This window comes from Pongo abelii, chromosome 8 (assembly GCF_028885655.2).
Source record: "Pongo abelii isolate AG06213 chromosome 8, NHGRI_mPonAbe1-v2.0_pri, whole genome shotgun sequence".
In the NCBI taxonomy this organism is placed as follows: Eukaryota; Metazoa; Chordata; class Mammalia; order Primates; family Hominidae; genus Pongo; species Pongo abelii.
In genome coordinates, this window is record NC_071993.2 from 72382335 (window position 1) to 72401391 (window position 19057).

Genomic DNA, 19057 nt, shown 5'->3' on the forward strand with positions numbered 1-19057 from the left:
GCAGGTGCTTGGGATGCCCCTCGGGAAAGGATGGTTCCTTTCTGGGTTGTGAGGGCCGTGTGTTTGGGACCTGCAGATTCCCAGGGATTCAGTGGTTACCACGGCGGGAAGGGAAAGAATGTCAAAGAGGACAAATGCTTGTGGACCCCAGGCCACCCAGGTGGCCATGCCAGAGTTGACACTGTCCTGGGCACGGGGTCCAAGGATGGTGGAGTGAGCATGCACCTCCGCACTGGAAATAGAATGGGGGCGACGAACCTGCTACTGTCAGTTAAGTAGACGATGCAAGCGGGTGGTCAGGGAAGACTTCCTGGGGGAGGTGAGTGTGAAGATAAGTTTTTAAGGAGGGGAGGGATATAGAAAGATCGATAAGATGGAAAAGAGGGGAACAGGCAGACTAATTAGAGAAATAGGATGGCAGAGGCTCCTCCCTGCTCTTCCAAAGTGGCCTGCTTTCAAGATGGTACAATGAAAGGCAGCCATTTTCCCTAGGTGATGTCAATGAACTCGTGATCGATAGTAATTTACCCTGCACTTACTATATGCCAGGCACTGTGCTGTGCAATGCCTCATCGAAGTAGGTATTTTGAACTCTATTTACAGAACTGATTTGTCAAGGCCCCACAGGCAGCTGAACTCAGAGCCAGGATTTAAACTTGGACCTATGCGATCCCAAGCCCTTGGCTGATATCTCAGTATATTAATGCCAGAGCCCTTTCTCAGGGCACATCCTGTCAGTAATTTTGCCCTGTGGGTAAATTAAATATTAATCTATTTTGCTGTATATATATCTATGAATTTGAACCATAACAAATTGCTGACACTAAATCATTTTGACATTACAAAAATGGGGATTTTATATGGTTCAACGTGATAGCATGTGGCTTCTAACTGATGCAGAGTGTGTGGGGGTCAGCAAACTTTCTTTCAAAAGGCTATAGTGAATATTTCAAACTTTGCAGGTCAAGAGGCCAAATCAAGGACATTATGTTGATACTAGAAAGAAAGCAGGCTGGGCGCGGTGGCTCATGCCTGTAATCCCAGCACTTTGGGAGGCCAAGGCAGGCAGATCACCTGAGGTCGGGAGTTCAAGACCAGCCTGACCAACATGGAGAAACCCCATCTCTACTAAAAAAATACAAAAATTAGCCAGGTGTGGTGGTGCTTGCCCATAATCCCAGCTACTCGGGAGACTGAGGCAGGAGAATTGCTTGAACTCAGGAGGTGGAGTTTGTGGTGAGCCAAGATTGTGCCATTGCACTCCAGCCTGGGCAACAAGAGTGAAACTCTGTCAAAAAGAAAGAGAGAGAGAGAGAGAAAGGAAGAAAGAAAACAAATTTCCACAAACATTTTTGAGGAATTCAAAATATAATAATAATTGAGCACAATTTTTTATACTACAGTCCTGCTAATGAGAAGAATGGAATTTTTGTGGCGGGGGATAACATTTTGCTTAACTGGAGTTCACAGATCATGTTTACTACCCTCAGATCAATGGAAAAAATACTTATCTTTCTTTCTTTTATCCTTTTTAGAGAAAAGGTCTCACTCTGTCGCCCAGGCTGGAGTGCAATGGCATGATCATAGCTCACTGTAACCTCAAACTCCTGGGGTCAAGCAATCCTCCCAACCTTCCAAGCAGCTAGGACTGCAGGCATGGGCTACCACACCCATGGAGATGAGGCCTTACTCCGTTGCCCAGGCTGTTCTAAACTCCTGGCCTCAGTGATGCACCTGCTTTGGTCTCCCAGAGCTTTGGGATTACAGGTGTGAGCCACTGCACCAGGCCTAAAAATAGTTATATTTAAAACCCATTCTCAGCTTGCAGGCTGCACAAAAACAGGGAGGATTTGGCTCCTGTGTCAATGTGGGGTGTGAATAGGTTGGTCACTGCAGTTACCATCTGCATTTCCCTGATTTTTAGTCAGTTTCAGCATCTCTACATGTGTCCACCAGTCATCGGGGTTTCCCACTCTATGAATATCCTTTGCTTATTTTCCTATTGGATTTTCCAACTTTTTCCTCTCGATCTGCAGGAATTCCTTATATATGCTAGCTATTAGTTCCTTGGTTTTAATTGTTGCAAAAATTTCCCCATATATCATTTGCCGTTAACTTTGTCTATATATTCTGATTGAATTGGAACTCCCTTGATGTGGAACAATTTTTCTTCTATGGCATGTGCTCCGGGGGTGCTGAGAAGTCCTTTCCTACTACAAGGTCACGAAGATATACCCCCACATTTCCTTTTATGAGCTTTATATTTTACGTTTCACATTTAGGTCTTGAATCCATCTGGAGTCTACCTTGGTATATGGTGTATGGTAGGGATCTTGCTTTATTTTTTTCTATGTGGTGAGCTAGTTTTCCCAACACCAGCTACTAAACAAGTCATCCTTTCCTCGGTGATTTGCGGTGCCACCTTTTATCATATAACAAGTTCCCATATTTATACCTGGGTCTGGTTCTAAGAGCTCTATTCTGTCCCATCAGTCTGTCTATCTTTGAAAGTGTTCTAGATGTATTGCCCCATGCATGGCCCCACGACCCTCTCCTGTACCGGCTGCCTAGGGGACAGCATCTCAGGCTGCCAGCTCCCACGGCTTGTGGTGGACACTGCTGTGGTGGTGAGCTGGCCAATCTGACCCCTCTAGGAAACTCAGAATGGGATAACTAGAGGATAGAGGTGCTTGGCAGCTGAGAGAGCAGCTGAAAGGGCATTTCAAGAGCAGCGCGAAGAAGAGGCAGTGTAGACATCATGGCCCAGGTGAGACTGTAAGGGAGCCAGTGGAGAGAGGCAGATGCTCAGAGAGGGCACGGATGCTGTGGTGGGCTGAAGAATGGCCTTCAAAGGCACCCAGGTCTGAAACGCTGCAACCTCTGCATGTTACTTACATGGCAAAGGGGACTTTGCAGATGTGGTTTGGTTAAAGATCTTGCAATGGGAGATTAGCATGGATTGCCTGGGTGGGCCCTAAATGTAATCACAAGGGTCCTCATTAGAGGGAGGCAGGGGGAAATTTGACTACAGGAGAGGAGAAGGCAATGAGACCAGGGAAGAGGGGATCGGAATGATGCAGTCACAAGCCAAGGGATGCTGGCAGTCACCAGAAGAGGTGGAAGAGGCAAGGATGGGATTATCTCCTGGAGTTTCTAGAAGGAACCAGCCCTGCTGACACCTTGATTTTAACCCCATAAGCCTCATTTCAGACTTCTGGCCTCTAGAACTGTAAGAGAATAAACTTATGTGGTTTTAAGCCACTAAGTTAGTGGCATTTTATTATGGCAACTATAGGAAATGAATACAGATGCTGTAGGAAAGGAGAAAACATCCAAGCTTCATTCCTAGTTCCTGAGCCAGGAGACCCAGTGCTGAGGAGGGTCAGCTCAGAATGTTCATGGGAACCCTGAGCCTCACAGCAAGCCCCTTTTCATGAGCTCCTGAGAGCTCTTGGGTTCTTATAAACACAGATGCCCTGAAAGGAACAATCCACACTCCTTAGCTTGGCCCAAGACCCTTCAAATCATCTTCCATCTTTCCCTTCTGCAGTCTGGTCAGTCTGTTCATCTTCCATCTTTCCCTTTCTGCAGTCTGGTCTGTCTGTCCACTGTCCTTTAAATGTTCCTTGGTCCTCCCTCTAAGCCTTTGCTCATCACAGCCTCTCCTGCTTGGGATGCTTTCCTTGCCACCTAACCAACCCACACCTCAGTCCCAGCAGCAGCGCCAAAAACATTGCCGTGTGGGTGCTAGTGCACCCCATTTCCAAGGGCCATTCCATCCAACAGAGAGCTGGCATTTCCTGAGCGCCTGCCCTGGGCCAGGAGCTGTTCTGAGCCCTTCACATGCATTGAGGTGACTCTCAGAAGGAAAGTCAGTCAAGGAAAGGCCCAAGTCAAGATGACTCCTACATCAGCATTGCCTGATCTTCAGTCATGTGGATGCCAGCCTCCCAATTTCTCCTATATATGTATGAAACTTCTATGATTATTTGTTTAGCAGTTTTCTTTAATTTTTTTAAACATCATCCTAAAAAAAACTCTTTAAGGGTATCACACATGGAGAACCAGTTCATCAGCCATGTGTAGAGGGTGGCTGTAACATGGGGAGATGAGCCTGTGTGGTTTGCCTCCATGGTTAGCTGCATCAGCTTGGCCTCTGAAGGCTCCAGCAGCTCTCCTTGTGTCCAGTGGGGACACGAGCCCAGTTGAAGAGGTGCTAAAGACATGAGCATCCAACTGAACCCTTTCCTGGATAGAACTGACAGAAATGGAAATTCTGTAAGAGAATCAAGAATGGAATAACCATCTCTTCGTGTGATTCGATGTTATTTCACACCCCACCCGCGCACCACTTAAAATCATCCCTTGGGAATATCATCTTACAGTTGGGGAGCCAGCATTCGGGTGAAGCTGTTATCCTCATCTCTGCTCCAGCCCTCAGCCCTCTCAGCCTCCTCTGATCTCCCCCAGGAACTTACTGACAGCACCAGCCGCTCAGCAAATGCTGTGATGGAGGAGCGATTTCTCATAGGTTTACCTCTGTAGCAAATCCTCAAGCTTCTTGGTGGCTTGGTTTTACACTTTCAGTTTCCATTATATAGTCTTGTCTGTCTCCTCAAGACCACCCATGTGGAAGCTGGCACATTAAGACCTTGCCAGCCACATGCTGAGCCACGAATGGCCAATTCCCTAGTCCCTAGAGACTGGTTTTTTTTTTTTTTTTTTTTTTTTTTGGAGACAGAGTCTCACTCTGTTGCCCAGGCTGGAGTGCAGTGGGGCCATCTTAGTTTACTGCAGCCTCGAACCCCTGGGCTCAAGTGATTCTCCCATCTCGGCCTCTGGAGTAGCTAGGACTACAGGCACACGCCACCACACCCAGCTCCTACAGACTTCTAAAGAGGACTGAAAGCATCCCAGGGACTCAAACCCTCATTTGCAAAGTGCTCCTTTCAATCTCAACTAAATTGCTTTTGCTGACATTTGGGACTACCACTGTCATTATGAAGAAAAACTAGTCATAAGCCCCTTTAAAATAACCCTTGGTCTGCCAGACATCGTTGTGAAGTGCCCTTCAGCATCTGCCTTTATGGATTCAAAAGTGCTTCAATGATGTGATCCTACAAGTGAGGGCAGAGAGATCCTCACACACTGGCAGTCGAAGGGGGTAGGAGGGGCAGTGAGCTAGAAAGCAGAAGCAGCCTGATTCCACCCACCTTGCCCCCAAAAAGAAATGCCTTCAAGTGGTGGGGAGGGGTAAGGCTGGGATGGGGGCACAGCCCGACAGAATCAGATGTTGAGCAATAATTTCATTCTGTGCCAGAATGTTTGTTCACTTCAATGAATGTCTGAAAATATCTGCTCTGAAATCTTTGTTTCCAGGATATTGGTCAAATATTTGAATGGGGGCAGCCAGTTAACTGACTCAGAGGATTTGACGGAGAGGCAGAGAGAAAGGTGGCGGAGGAGCACAGGAAGTTTAGCCAAGTCCAGAGGTAGACCCAGTGATTCTCAGCCTGCGGCAGCCCGCTCAAGTGCTCAGGGCAGGGAGCGGTGGAGAAAAATGGGCTTACAGCCAGCCTGCTGGGTTCAGTATCCGGTTCTATCACCTACCACCAATGAAATCTTAGGCAACTGGGTCTCAGTTTCCTCCTCTGTAAAATGGGGATAACAGTAATAGGACAGTCTCATGGGGTTATTGAGAGGATTAAAAGAGTTGATGTAGGTAAAACATTTAGATCTGTTCCCACACATCCAAGAAGTGGTAGCTATTAATATGATGTCATTATTACTCCCTAGTTTGGCATTCAAACCTTTCCCAATGTGAGTTCCAACGTGCAGGAGAATGTTAGGGCGGGGGTTGGGGGAAGGTCCTGTGAGCGTGTGCTCACACCCTACCCTGCGGGTGGCAACCCTTCTTCCTCACCATCTCCCCAAACCCTCCTTCAAGGGCTGCCTTTCCTGGGGAGAACAAACCCTTTCCTAACCTCCTAAAGCGTGTATTACATATGCCATGCTTCAGGCACCCATGATGAATTATTTGCATAGTTGGTTCTCCCTAGGGTCTGTACTGGACATGTCTGGGGAATGGGTGGGTGGGCTTTAAGTAAGCTGACATTTTGGCTAAAAGAAAGCTTTCTTTTCTTCTTGTTTCTTTCTTTTCTCCTCCTCCTTTCCTTCCTTCTTTTAAAAAAATTGCTTTAGGCTGGGCATGGTGGCTCACGCCTGTAACCCCAGCACTTTCGGAGGCCGAGGTGGGTGGATCACAAGGTCAGGAATTCAAGACCAGCCTGGCCAATATGGTGAAACCCTGTCTCTACTGAAAATACAAAAATTAGCTGGGTGTGGTGGCGGGTGCCTGTAGTCCCAACTACTCGGGAGGCTAAGGCAGGAGAATCGCTTGAACCCTGGAGGCGGAGGTTGCAGTGAGCCGAGATCGCACCATTGTACTCCAGACTGAGTGACAGAGTGAGACTGTCTCAAAATAAAAATTGCTTTAAACAATGGGCTCTGTAGGAAAGATGGGTGAGGAGGGTGGCATGGTGTCCTCATGGCCTTTTCTGGCCCTATAGAGGGAAGGGCTGCAGACTGGAGCTGGGGGAGCTGTTCGCGTGTGAGTGGGGAGGGGCATGCAGTGCACAGAGCTCAGGCAGTGGGGCTGTGGGACCCAGATCCCAAGTGCAGCCTGCAGCAGGGGGATGAGCACACAATCCATCTGGCTCCAGGGTCATGGGGTGCCCAGGAGATGCTGGGCCATTTCAGGGGCTAGAGAGGGTGCCTACAGCAGGGGCCTGGTGAGTTACCCACCTCCAGCGGCTTTGTGCAGGGAACACCCAGAGGGATGAGGGCAGGAGAGTTGGCAGGGCAGTTAGAAAGTGCAGGGGAACTGCCTCCTCCCCACCCTGTAGGTGCCTCTGCAATATTTGGTGGGGATTTTATAGAGAGCTGAAGTCTTAGGGTTATACAGACATGGAGGGAGGCCACGAGTCAGTGAAATCAGGATTTTTAGAGACCGCATTAATACCTACAGGCTGAGGAATGCAGGCATTGTTTTTCTTGTTTGCGTTTGTCATCAACTAGACTATATTTTTTTAAATGCTAATAATAATAATAAATAATAATAATAAAGTGTGCCTACTATGTGTTAGGCACTGTTTTGAGAGCTTTACTTGTATTAACTCATCTGACACTTAAAATAACCCTATGAATATTCCCATTTCACAGATGAAAAAATTGAGGCACAGGTGGATATAACCGGCTCAAGGTCACCTGAGATTTGAGCCCAGGCTGACTGTGGGAAGGGATTGTGATGAAGGTTTCTTGCCTGCTTTCTCTCCCCAGGGTGCCTTGCCCGTGGTAGGCACATAATAAATACTGATGACACGGACACGCTGATAGAAACGTAGGTGCAGATGTCAATGTTTTTGTTCCCCAGGGAAGCCATGAATCAGAGCTGCGTGGGGTGGGAGGTGGCTGATGGGCTGAGTAACTAGAACTCCATCTGGCTGCTCACCCTCTCTGCAGGGTACCCCAGGGGGTCTCCCTCCTACGGCCCCCGCCGAGTTCTGTCATCCTTCCTGCTCTAGCAGCGGCTAAGCTGAGCCCAGAGAGACAAGGAAATAGCAATGTGGACTTGTTTGTGGGTGTCTTCAGGCTTAATATCTTTGTAACCATATTGCAAAAGGGCATGCCTAAGACAGCGCCTTATGCTTAATCTTTCTCTCTTATTGCTTTTTCTTTTGTATGATTTAACCTTGCACCAGGTATCAAGCTAGATAAATAAAAACTTTTATTTCAGATTAGCCCCGGCTGGGGGCTGCCTTGAAAGCTAAGCAGTCATCCAGGGAGTCAGATGAAAAAGGAAGCTGGGAATCTGAGCTGTTTAGAGGGGCTCGTCTCAGGTTCAAAGCCCCCAGAAGATATTGGAGACCTTTTCTGAGGTGGGAGCTACGAGGATCTCCTCCCATGCCCATAACCTGGAAAGGCGGATGCAGGCAGCTGAAATTTCCCTGGTCCAGCCTTCCTAAATCCCCTTCCTAGATGCCTTCCTAGGTACCCTCTCCTCACCCTGGTATTTTCTTCCTGATGTTTAACACAGCGGGGAAACACTCTCTTTGCTGATTTATTTATGATCCCTTTTCTCCACTAACATGTGAACTTTATGAGGGTGGTGATGGTGGCTTTCAGTTCACAGTTGGTCCCCAGGGTCTAGCATAGAGCTTGGCACACAGTAGCCACTCAATAAGTACTCATTGGCTAGCTGAATGAATGAATGAACAAATGAATGAATGAATAAAGGAATGATTGAATGAATCTTAATATTCCACTCCCGCACGCAGACCACCAGGCTGACATGAATCCCTTGGCTTCTCAGGCAGAATAGCAAACAATAGCAGAAAAAAAATGTGAGTTTTAGAAGCAGGAAGGTCTAGGTTTGAATCCTGGATCTGTCGCTCATTTGCCATGTGGTCCTAAACATGTTTCATGAGCTCTTTGCGTCTTAGCTTCCTCATCTGTTAAATGGCTCTAGCCAGCCACATTTGGGGGTTATGATGGGGGTGAGAGATGACGTATGTAGCTGAAGGCAAACTTGCACACATCCAGAGAGAGATACACAGATGTTCATAGCAGCACAGTTTGTAATAGCAAAGATCAACCCATCAACAGGGAAATGGATGAATACACTGCAGTATTTTCCCACGATGGAGTAATATGCATAGTAAACATGAAAAACAATACCCACCTGACAGCATGGATGAGTCCTGGCTATATACTATTGAGGAGAAAATAGGAGTCCCAGGAGCCTATGTATAACATGATACTTGTGAAATAAAGTTCAAAGACAACTAAATCCAAGCAATATGTCATCCACATATATGTGATAAGATATTTCCCAAAAGGAAGAGAGTAAGAGAATGCAGGATTCAAATATGTGGTTCTGGGGGACGGGAGGCAGGGAATGGGGTAGAGGAGGAACACATAGGTGGTAAGATGTGGGTAAGGTGAGGGTAAGGTGTGGGTAAGACATGAATAAAGTGTGGTTAAGGCGAGGTAAGGCATGGGTGATGGTCTTGCTCTAGGTGGGCTGGTGAGTTTCACAGGCATCCACAATATTATTAAGGCTAAGAATGAAACAAAAGAGAGCTACACATGGACCAATGTTAATCGTGAGCCAAGAATTACGTTTAAATCAATTCTGTGTACCAGAGGCGGACCAAGTTAAAATAGAAAGAGAATGCAAACTAAATGGCGGCTAATTTCATATTCCTCCAAAGATCTCAAAGCTCTTGAAAGTCAATAAAAAGTAGTTATCTTACAGATTGAGGAAAAAGCAGAAAAGAACCAAAAAAGAAAAAAAGACAAGTTCCTGTTGACATGGGGTAACCAGAATCTCCCACCAAAACAACCTCCAGCCACGAGCTAGAACCCCCCCAACCCTGCAGAGCTGCCTCAGCCATGGCTCTGGCTCAGAGATGTGGTTCCCTGAGCTGAGTGGGCCAATAAAAAGGGCCCGTGCAGTCCATGCTTTGCCCAGCTGGGGAAGTGGACTCAGGTCTAGCAGAAGGGGGAGGCCTTGAGGGTGTTTCCACAGCACTCTATGTCCCGAGCAAGGGACAGAGACAGACTCCTGCCCATGGGGAGGGTATGGGGAAGACGAGACACAGAAAGGGAGAGTCCTAGACTGTGCTTCAGTGAAACCTCTTAAAAGTCCACCCACCAGTGTTATTTATGGGAAGGAAGCAAGAGGCAAGCCGCTGTTACTGACAAAGAACATACAGGACCTCATTAAAGGAGGGAGGAAGAACAGGGAATCATGAGCATGGCTGTAAAGACTGGTTTATCACAAAGGCGGGCTCATGAGAGCATCAGGAGAGGCCGGCTGGCAGGAAGCGCACCCTGGAGAGAAGAGGGAGAAAGGTCAGGGGGAAGGAAGAAGTGCAGACTTTCCGGTGGCTCATCAGGAGAAAGTGAGTGTTGGTGTGATGCATTATTGCTGTTTTAGCATGATGGTGGGCGAGAACTGTAAACAATAGGCCAGCGTGTTTGTATAATTAAATTAAAAACCCTCTAGAGGCTCTGTCCCTAGATATTCTTGAAAGAAGAGAGCTACAGGATACAAATGGGCTAAACCTACACTTTGGACAGCAGGTTTGTTCCAGCTCGAGAGAGAATGCTTCTCAACTGCTAGTGGCTGCCAGAGGGCAGGTAAGAAAGGCTTGGAGGCCCATCTTTGTGCTGGGATCAATTAGTGATGTCTGCCATGGATGAAGAATGGGGTGTTTTGGTACATGTGGGTCTAGGGTGGCATTCACAGATATTAACAGGCTTTTCCTATGAATATGCCCCTTTCTGCCTAGGCCACCACCATGATCCGAGAAACCTAGACTCAGACGTTAGTAGTTTCTTTGTCTCCTCCTTTTCCTGCATCATCTATTTTCAGTACATCACCAGAGCCTGCTGACTCGGCTCCTGTACGTCACCACAATGACCCCCAGACCTCCCCACAGCAAGGACAGATTAGAGCCACAGCCTGTTAGCAGATCGCCCTCATTCCAGTGCTTCCTGCTCCAATCCACCCAAAACTGCATGAGATGAATCTCCTGGTGACCCCGCGTTCACTTCCCCAGCCCCAGCTGCACTCAATAACCTACTTCTTTTGTTTTCTTTGTCTTCTAGCAAATGTCCTGCCACCCCTCTCTGATCTGCCCTGGACTCCTTCCTGGTGACCTCTGGCTCCAGCCAGGTGAGCCATTCCCCAAGATGCCCTGAGATGTTTGGGGCTTCCAGGCAGCCATTGTGCTACCCCAAGCCAGGAGCTGTGGCGTGCGATTCAGATTTCCAAAGCAATTCTGCTTTTCCTGAGTTTTTACTTCTCAGGGGAAGAAAATGCCAAGCAGCTTAATCACAAGGGCTTTGAAGTGTTTCGCACGATGGTCTCCTATGATAGCTGTCCCCCACCAGGCCATGGCCAGGGGCCCGATTCAGTTATTGGCATATGTGGGGGGTGTGAGGTTGTGCAAGTCTGGCTGTATGCGATTATTCTCCCTGCGCACACACACACACACACACACACACACACACACACAGACTTCCCTTCAAAGCAATCAATGTATTTTCATGTATTTCAGTGTACTTTAAAGCACTCAGTGTACCTCCTCACTTGGGTAGCATTAAAATAAAATTCAGAGACAAGCAAGGGAAGGCTCTGTCCTTCACTAACATAGTGCCCCAGTGTGACCTGGAAGTGAGGCCACTGCCTTGAAAGTTGAAAGTGAGGGGTTTCGGCCTGATACTTCTCACCTACCCTTGATTCTAGCCCTGTGTTTCTCAACCTTCTCTTCATCGTCACCCACCCCACTTAACCCCTTGCCCCAGGAGCCACTTTAGACATTTTTATGTAATTGCTTTCCTCCCCCGACATGAAATGTCAACACCATGGATATAATGTAAATCTGCTTTATACATTAAAAGAGTAAGATCTTCCCCAGTAAAAAATTTTGTCACCATTGAGAACACACGCTCCTTTAGACCAGAGCTTCTCAAAGTGTGGTCCCCAAACCAGCAGCATCAGTATTGCCTGGGTGCACCCACAGAGTTTCTGATTCTTTAGGTTTAGTGGGGATGCAAAACCTTGCATTTCTAATAATTCCCAGATGATGCTGCTGCTGCTGCTCTGGGGAGCACACTTTGAGAACTAGTGGGTTGTCATGGAAACTGGAAGGTTCTGGAACCTGACGGACTTGGGTTCAAATCCCTGCTCTGCCTCTTAGTAGCTGTGACTATTGGCCAATCTATGTAAACTCTCTGAGCCTTGCTTTCCTTGTCTATGTCTCTTTCATAGACTGTTTTGAGGGATAACTTGTGTCCAGGCTGTGCCTGGTGTATGGCAGGTACCCAATAAACAGGGTTCTCTTCCCCTCACTCTGGGGGATGGTCCTGAGCTGCAGACGACAGCAGATGGGGAAATGGATGTGGGCCGCAAGAAGAGATTAAGCCTTTTCAACATGAAAAGAGGACAGAGCTCTGCCCTCACCCACAGCACTTGTCCTATCAGCACCTCCTCCAAGGCCTCCATGCCCCCCTTGGCCTCTGTCTCCTAATGTGGCCTGTGGCTGGGCAGTCGGGGCTGCAACTGTCTCTCAGCTGGACACCCCGACCTCTTCCCTACCTGCTCCTACCTGCTGTCCCCCAACCTGTCTGCTCCACCTTGACCACAGTGAGCTTCCCAAACGCAATCCTGACTACGCACCCCACTCCCAAGACCCCGCAGGTGGCCCTCTGCTGCTCTCAGGACCAGGGCTGGCATTCTCCTGAGCCGGGCACTCCACATGCTGCATGGCCGGCCCTGCCTCCCTCTGCGGCCTCAGCACCGGACCCCCACCCCCACCCCGCCTCCCCTGTGCACTGTGCCCAGCCACGCTGAGCTACTGCAGATGCATGAATGTGGCTCCTCTGCTACTGCAGAGTCTCTGTACACACTGTTCTTTCTGCCTGTCCGCCCCTCTTTCTGGCAAATTCTTACTTCTCCTGCAGTGCCTGGCTTCTGCGATCTCTCCTCATGGAGTCTCCCCACCCTGCATTGAGTGGGTGAGGCACCCCCTCCCAAGGATCTTTTCTCCCTTCTTATCATGGATATTTTTGAACACACACAGAAGTAGATAAAACAGTCTAACGGGCCCCCAGGGAGCCATCACTCCATGTCAACATCAGCATATCTTGTGCCTCCTCTTCACAGAGTTCCACCGAGGTATTAAAGCTGCCGCTGCATAGGTCTGTCTCCTGACCAAACTGCGGGTTCCCAGGGCGAAGATGGTGCCCTGGTCTCCACCACTTCTCAGGACATTAGCACAGCTCCTGGCCCAGGGAAGGCCCTCAGTCAACTGTGGGTGGGAATGAAGAGTCCACGCTGCTCAGTGCCTTAGCTACGAGATCAGGTGCTCTTCTGAGTGCTGACTCGGCTCAGCTCACTAAACCCCCACAGGCCTGTGAGGCAGGGACTGTTATCTCCATTTTACAGATTGGAAAACGGATGCTTAGAAGGTTATGCAGCTGGTCAGTGGCAGAAGCTAAGCCGAGGCCGCCTAACTCTAGAACAGAGCCACCAGCAGAAATAGAATATGGGCACATGGGTGATTTTAAATTCTCTGGTAGCCACAAAAAAGAAATAGGTAACATTAATTTTAATAATATTTTGTATTTCACCCAGTATATCCAAAATATTATCATTTCAACATGTCATCAATATAAAACATTACCAGTGAGATATTTTATCACCTTTTTTTGCACACTAGGTCTTCAAATCCTATGTGTTTTATTGACAGCACATCTCAATTCAGACTAGCCGAACTTCAAGTGCCCAGTAGCTACATGGGCTCGTGGGCAAATGCATTGGCCGGCACAGCTATAGGTCACCACCATGGACAGCGGCTCCAGAGCCTGTACTCTCAACCACCGCCCTGTGCTCAAACAAATAAAGGAGGAAATGAATGAATGAGTCCCAAGGACCCCTGGGTCCTGCTTGTTCCTTGACAATTAATAATCCTTAATATTTTATGGCCCTTTAGAGTCTCTTCAGCACCCTCTCATCCATGTGTGGATTATTAACCCGGTTCCATGGGCGAGGACCACGGGGTTGAGAGGTTGAACATCTTGCTCAGATACATTGCTGGCAGGTGGCACAGCTGGGTCTTGAACCCACAACTTCTGACTCCAAGTTCAGTGCTCTGTTGGGGGGGCAAGTGCAGCTGCCCCTTGAAGGAGGATTGTGACTATCTGGCAGAGGAAGGATGAGGCCAGAGGGGGTGTCTGTTGAGACCACAGGCTGGGCAGTCCTTTGGGAGAACCCTGCAGAACTCTGTTTTGGTCAGGCCCCCAAGAAAATGATGCCACTTGTGGGTGGCAGGGCAGGCACAGGCTGAGGGAGCAGATGGGGCCCATGCCAGGTCCTCTGTGGGAAAGAACTTGTCATTCCTCAGTCTCAGTTTGGCCACAAGGGGCTGAGAACAAATTGATGGCAATGGGGCCATAACTTAGCGCTGAAGGCCTCTTTGTTCTTGGCAAAACAGAGGGGTCATTAGTAATGGGGAAAGCACTGGTGTGCAGACATAAATCCCCACAGCTGCGGGGCTGATAAACAGCCTGGAGGGGACAGGGCCTCAGGGGACTGGGCAGGTTAACTGTGGGCCATGGATTCGTTGTGGGCTCAGGCCTGTCTCCAGCCACATGGGGCAGACAGGCCTCACCCACTGCAGACAGACCCACCACCAGCCCAGGCTTCTGGGGGTGCCCCAGAGACTCAAGTCACCCATGTCAGTGACACTCAGGACTCTCCATTTGGCTCTGCCCACCCCCTACAAAGCCCTTAGTTCTTTCTTTCAAAGGAAAATGGTTCCTGAGCAGCTAGGGCTGGGGCAGCCCCCTACTGGGCACTCAGGGCAAGCTTGGGGCAATCAGCTGTGAAGATGCCCTCAGGGTGACATAAACCATCCCTTCTGCCTTCTTTCCAATAAACAGGCAATGGCCAGGCCACCCAAGAGAGGGCTGTGACCAAATGTCACCAGAGAGGCAGGTGTGTGAGACAGACCCTTGGCAATATTCTTTTCAGCCACGTCTACACTGGTGGAAGGAAGTAGAGATAAGGCCAAATCCTAGCCCGCTGTCCACCTGCTCCCCCGGGGACAGTGCCCTCCTGCCCATCAGCCTGCTTTAGGCTCATGCTGAGGATGGCTCTCAGGGAGACTGTGCCAGCCCAGCCAGGAATGGGGGGTGGGGGCAGCCCTGTTGAGCCAGTCAGGGTGGGTAGGTAAGAAAGAGCAGGGCTGTCCTTTGCTCAAGCTTCTCATTACCCAACAGGGGTTTGGGTGAAGTGAGGTGCTGACAAACACCCACGAAATAGGTAAAGAAAGTTCTAAGGCCACCCTGCAAGTGTTGTTCAAGTGGTAACATAGCAAGGATGGCAAATATTTGTCACACAGTGGCCCTGTCTCTTGCCACATCCATAGCAGACTCTGCCAATTAAATACTGCACTCATGAGCCTATTTGGTTTCATGATCCTCTGCAGGCAGCCATTACCAATCAATCAAAGCTGGCATGTGAGAGGTAACCTATTTGTCATCCTTTCTAAAAGCCCTTAAGACACATCTGTGCTGGTAGTGGGAATCCTATAAAGCTATGCTGAATGCCTCAGGCCTTCCAGAAGTTTCTGCCTCCTGCCCTCACCTCCACACACATCCCTTCCCTGTGGTTTCAAATTCTGGGTCTCCCTTCTTACCCTGTTGTTTGTACTTGGGAGCCTGTCCCAGGAGATTTTGTCCCTGGAGATGCTGCAGGCAGTCGTGCCCGGACTCCAAGCTCCAGAGTCCAACCCAGACACCAAAGGCTCAGCAACTCAGACATCCAGCCTCCTTCCCCAGAGGGAGAGAGTAGAGAGGTGGTTCTGGCTGGAGCCATCTTTGAAGACTGGAGAGGACCCAAGGGTCTGGACTGGTAGCCTGGCACCCAGCATGAACCTGGAATGGGCCAGCGCCCTGGAGGATGGGCTCATAGGGTCTCTGCAGGAGTTCCCATTCTAAGCATGACCTTGAACTAAGTCTCCTGGCTCTCTTCTCCCCACCTCCATCCAGGCTGGGGTATATCTGGAACCAGCCCAGAGGCTGTGAGCACATGAGAGACATGCCCCCGCTCAGCCCAGCACCCCCTTCCTGCTGCCGCTCTGTCCTGGCTCCCCAGCTCCATCACCCAGGGCTCACTGGTGTTCCCTCAGTTCTCCATCACAAGCCCCTGGTCACTGCGAGGCTCTTGCTCTGTGTCTCAATTTGCAAAATTCATGAAGAAGATCAGCACCAAGACAGGCCTCCCCTTCTGCTCTGCCCACCTAGAAAGGGCCTCGATTCCCAGGCGGGTCCTGCCTTCCTGCAGAACAGTTTCCTTCCTGGGTCTGGCTTCCTCACATCCCCGTCTGAGGACTGCCTGCACCTGAGCTGCCTGGGGTGCTGTGAGAAAGGACCATTCTTGGGCCCATCCCAGACCTCTAGAAGAAGAATCTCCATGGGGCCCAAGGACTTCATAGTTTTAGTAGGAGCCCCAGGAGATTCTTGGGCATGCTGGAGTTTGAAAACTCACTCCCCTAGAGTGACATTCATTCATTTTGCAATTACATATCAGGGTTTACGCTACACCAGCTCCTGTGCTGGACACCAGAATGATGAAATGGGGGAAGGGGGTGGTGCAGAGGCCCAAACCCATGTTCCTGCTGCCAGTCACCACCTGCACTGGACTGGGAGTTGCTCTGGGTCCTGGGGTTCCCTGGGCTTAGAGGTGCAACAATAGTCATGTCAGCAGCTGCGGGTCCCAGGGAGCCCACGACACCCCTGGTTTCCTGCATTGCCAAGGACATGAGGTGTCTCCCTCCTACTAGCTAACCCCTAGCTTCCCAAGGTAGCATTAGCTGCTAGCTGTAGTAATAACCACAGCTAACACTTATGTGGTACTTTACATACATTAACTAAGCCCTTTATATGTTAAATCATCTGACCCTTACATCACCTTGAGGTAGGTACACTTGTTGCTCCACTTTTATGGAGGTACAGGCAAATTGAGGGACAGGGACCCACCCAAAATGACACGGCACAGTAGACTCCATCCTCCTCCATGTTCTTGATCACTATGCCTTGCTGTCCTCTGAGCTTTAGGGGCAGGATGCTACTCCAACAATGCCACTCCCAGTTCTGGTGATGTGGGGGTATGGTAGGGAGAGGCAGTGGGTGGAAACTGGCCTGGTGGCCAGACATCCTTTCGGCCATCAGCCTGGCCTGCCCAGATACACCAGGCTGACCCTTCACTGACTCATGGGTTGGGCAGGGAGGCTGTGTATGGCATGTATGGGGGGTGGGCAGAGCCAGAGTCTGGGTGAGCAGCCTGTCGCCGCATACTCAAGGCAACCTGGGTGCTCTAAAACCACCCAGCCCTGGGACAGCCGAACAGAGCTGCCATTTGTCAGTCTTTGGGTGGGGCATGGGTCAGGGATCCCGTCACCCGGAACCATCTCTGCCGTCAGTCACTATTCTGCTCGACCAAGGCATCTGGGTGGCAAGGGGTCTGATGTTCCCTCCTGCAACATTCCAGATGCGACATGAATTCCTAAGGGTTGGAAATGTGAAAAGAACATGAAATCACCTGTAGTTGCAGCTCTGTTTGTTCTACAATGATGTTAGAACTGCCACCTTTTCATCAAATACGAAAAGAAAAAGACAAACCCAGAGCACTGGAGGAGGTTAGATGGGAGTCACCAAAGTCCCAGGCCCAGAGCCCCAAAGTGCCCAATCATCTCAGACCTTGGACAGCGGCACACGCGCCCACCCCCCAGTGCCCACCAAGCAGCTCCCAGACAGCTTAGCCTCTGTCGGCTTCCCAGCACCTCTTCTCCCTGTTCCTCCTGCCTTCACTCGGTCCCCTTCCTGGCCCTTTGGCGAGGACTGTCCCTGTAGTCAGGTCTCCTACCCTGTCCCACATGCCCACAGACCTCTCCTTAGCCCTCAGAGCCTGAGATGCCTACTGGCTCTCCTTGGGTGCAGTACAGAGGGGTGAGAGGAGAGAGGGGCAGCCTTCTGTCTTACCTGAAACGATGGTGTAGCCAATGCCCCGGGGACGTCCTTTATCCTGGTCTATGGCAGTGATGATGCGCACCGTCGTGCCCTGGGCAGAAGAGAGGAGGGACTTGAGTTTGGGCCCCCTGGCTGCTGTCTTTCTTTGTAGCTATCATGGCACCCATAGCTTCCCTCCCCAGGCTGATCCCGGCTGCAAGGGCAACCCAGGAAGTAGGTGCCAAGGGCTCAGGCATCAGCTGCCCTGGGCACACACTGCAGTTCCCAGGCAAACACCCTAGGGTCCACCGGGAGGCCCAACCTTACTGATGTTATCATTCCCCTTTCCCCTTCCCATATCCCTTGTTCAGATGGACCACCATGGAAGAACAGATGAGGAGCATCCAGCGAAGAGACAAGAGATCTGGTCTCTAGCTCAACCACCCATCACGTTGCTGTGTGACCTTAGGAAGGTTGCTGCACCTCTCTGGCCTCACTTTCCCTCCACCTTAATAAGAATAACAGCAAAAAGCCTGGGACCTTGTTTTCACTGGGGTCTGAATAAAGGAGAACATGGTGGATCAATTACTTTAGGGATGAAAGCATAAATCGTGAAAGCATGTATCTCGGGGGATGATGGTGGCAACTCAGGAGGCCGCCATGGCCCTAGGGACCATGGCCCACACAGCGCTGTGCCTGGCAATTCCTGCTTAGAATGGCTCTGCCCACACCCCTACTCATTCTCTCTGTAGCACTGATGGAGAAGGGGCAGGAGCTGGAACTAACAGGATGGGAAGCCAGGGAAATGCGTTCCTGGGGAGCACAGCCTATGGCATGAAGTCAAGGACACCTGAGCAGACAGCTGCTATACACATATGAGGAGTGTGAATACACATATGAGGAGTGTGAATACACATATGGCTCACATGGAGAAATGTACAAAAAAGGGGAGAAGTCCACCTGGAGGAATTGGCAAACGGTCGTACAGATGGCAACATTCAGCATGGGTCATGAAGCATGAGTAGGAGTTTGCCAGGGACAGAACATGAAGAGGAAGGTGCTCTGGGCAGAAGGCAGAGCTCAGGCAAGTGCTTGGAGGCATAAGACTGTCCTAGGAAGAGATCCTGGCATACAACTGGTACATTCAAGTATCAATTGATGGATTGATTGATTGACTGAATAAACAAATGAACAAACAAGAGTTTGTTTAAACCTTCACAGAGCCCTTAAACCTTAGGGTTGAAGGTCACCGCCACCACTCGCTGAGTTGCCCCTTGCCTGGGGCAGCCTTTACTTGGCTCCCCAGGTCCTATCACACCATGGCCAGTGCCAGCCATGCCTGCCCACCATGCCTGCCTGAGGCTCTGGCTCCAGGCCACAGTGTTCTCCTGGGTGATGGAGAGCAAGACAAGCCTGTCCCCACCCCCTAGGGAAATGTCAACCCTGGCATCTGCATGGCTAATGAAGGGCTCTTGTG

At 49.9% G+C, this 19057-nt stretch overlaps 1 protein-coding gene and 1 long non-coding RNA gene across 2 annotated transcripts in view; one reads left to right on the forward strand and one right to left on the reverse strand.

The window, feature by feature from the left end:
- CDH23 (cadherin related 23) overlaps positions 1-19057 on the reverse strand; it is a 459756-nt gene that overhangs the window by 219139 nt on the left and 221560 nt on the right. The window contains exon 9 of the mRNA XM_054522498.2: positions 17614-17692. Within this exon, the coding sequence (XP_054378473.2) occupies positions 17614-17692 (79 nt within the window). The remainder of the gene's footprint in view (positions 1-17613; positions 17693-19057) is intronic.
- Positions 89-18758, forward strand: LOC129048275 (uncharacterized). The gene is made up of 3 exons (XR_008510492.2): positions 89-319; positions 10675-10741; positions 17952-18758. It is a non-coding gene; the product is annotated as an uncharacterized LOC129048275 (long non-coding RNA).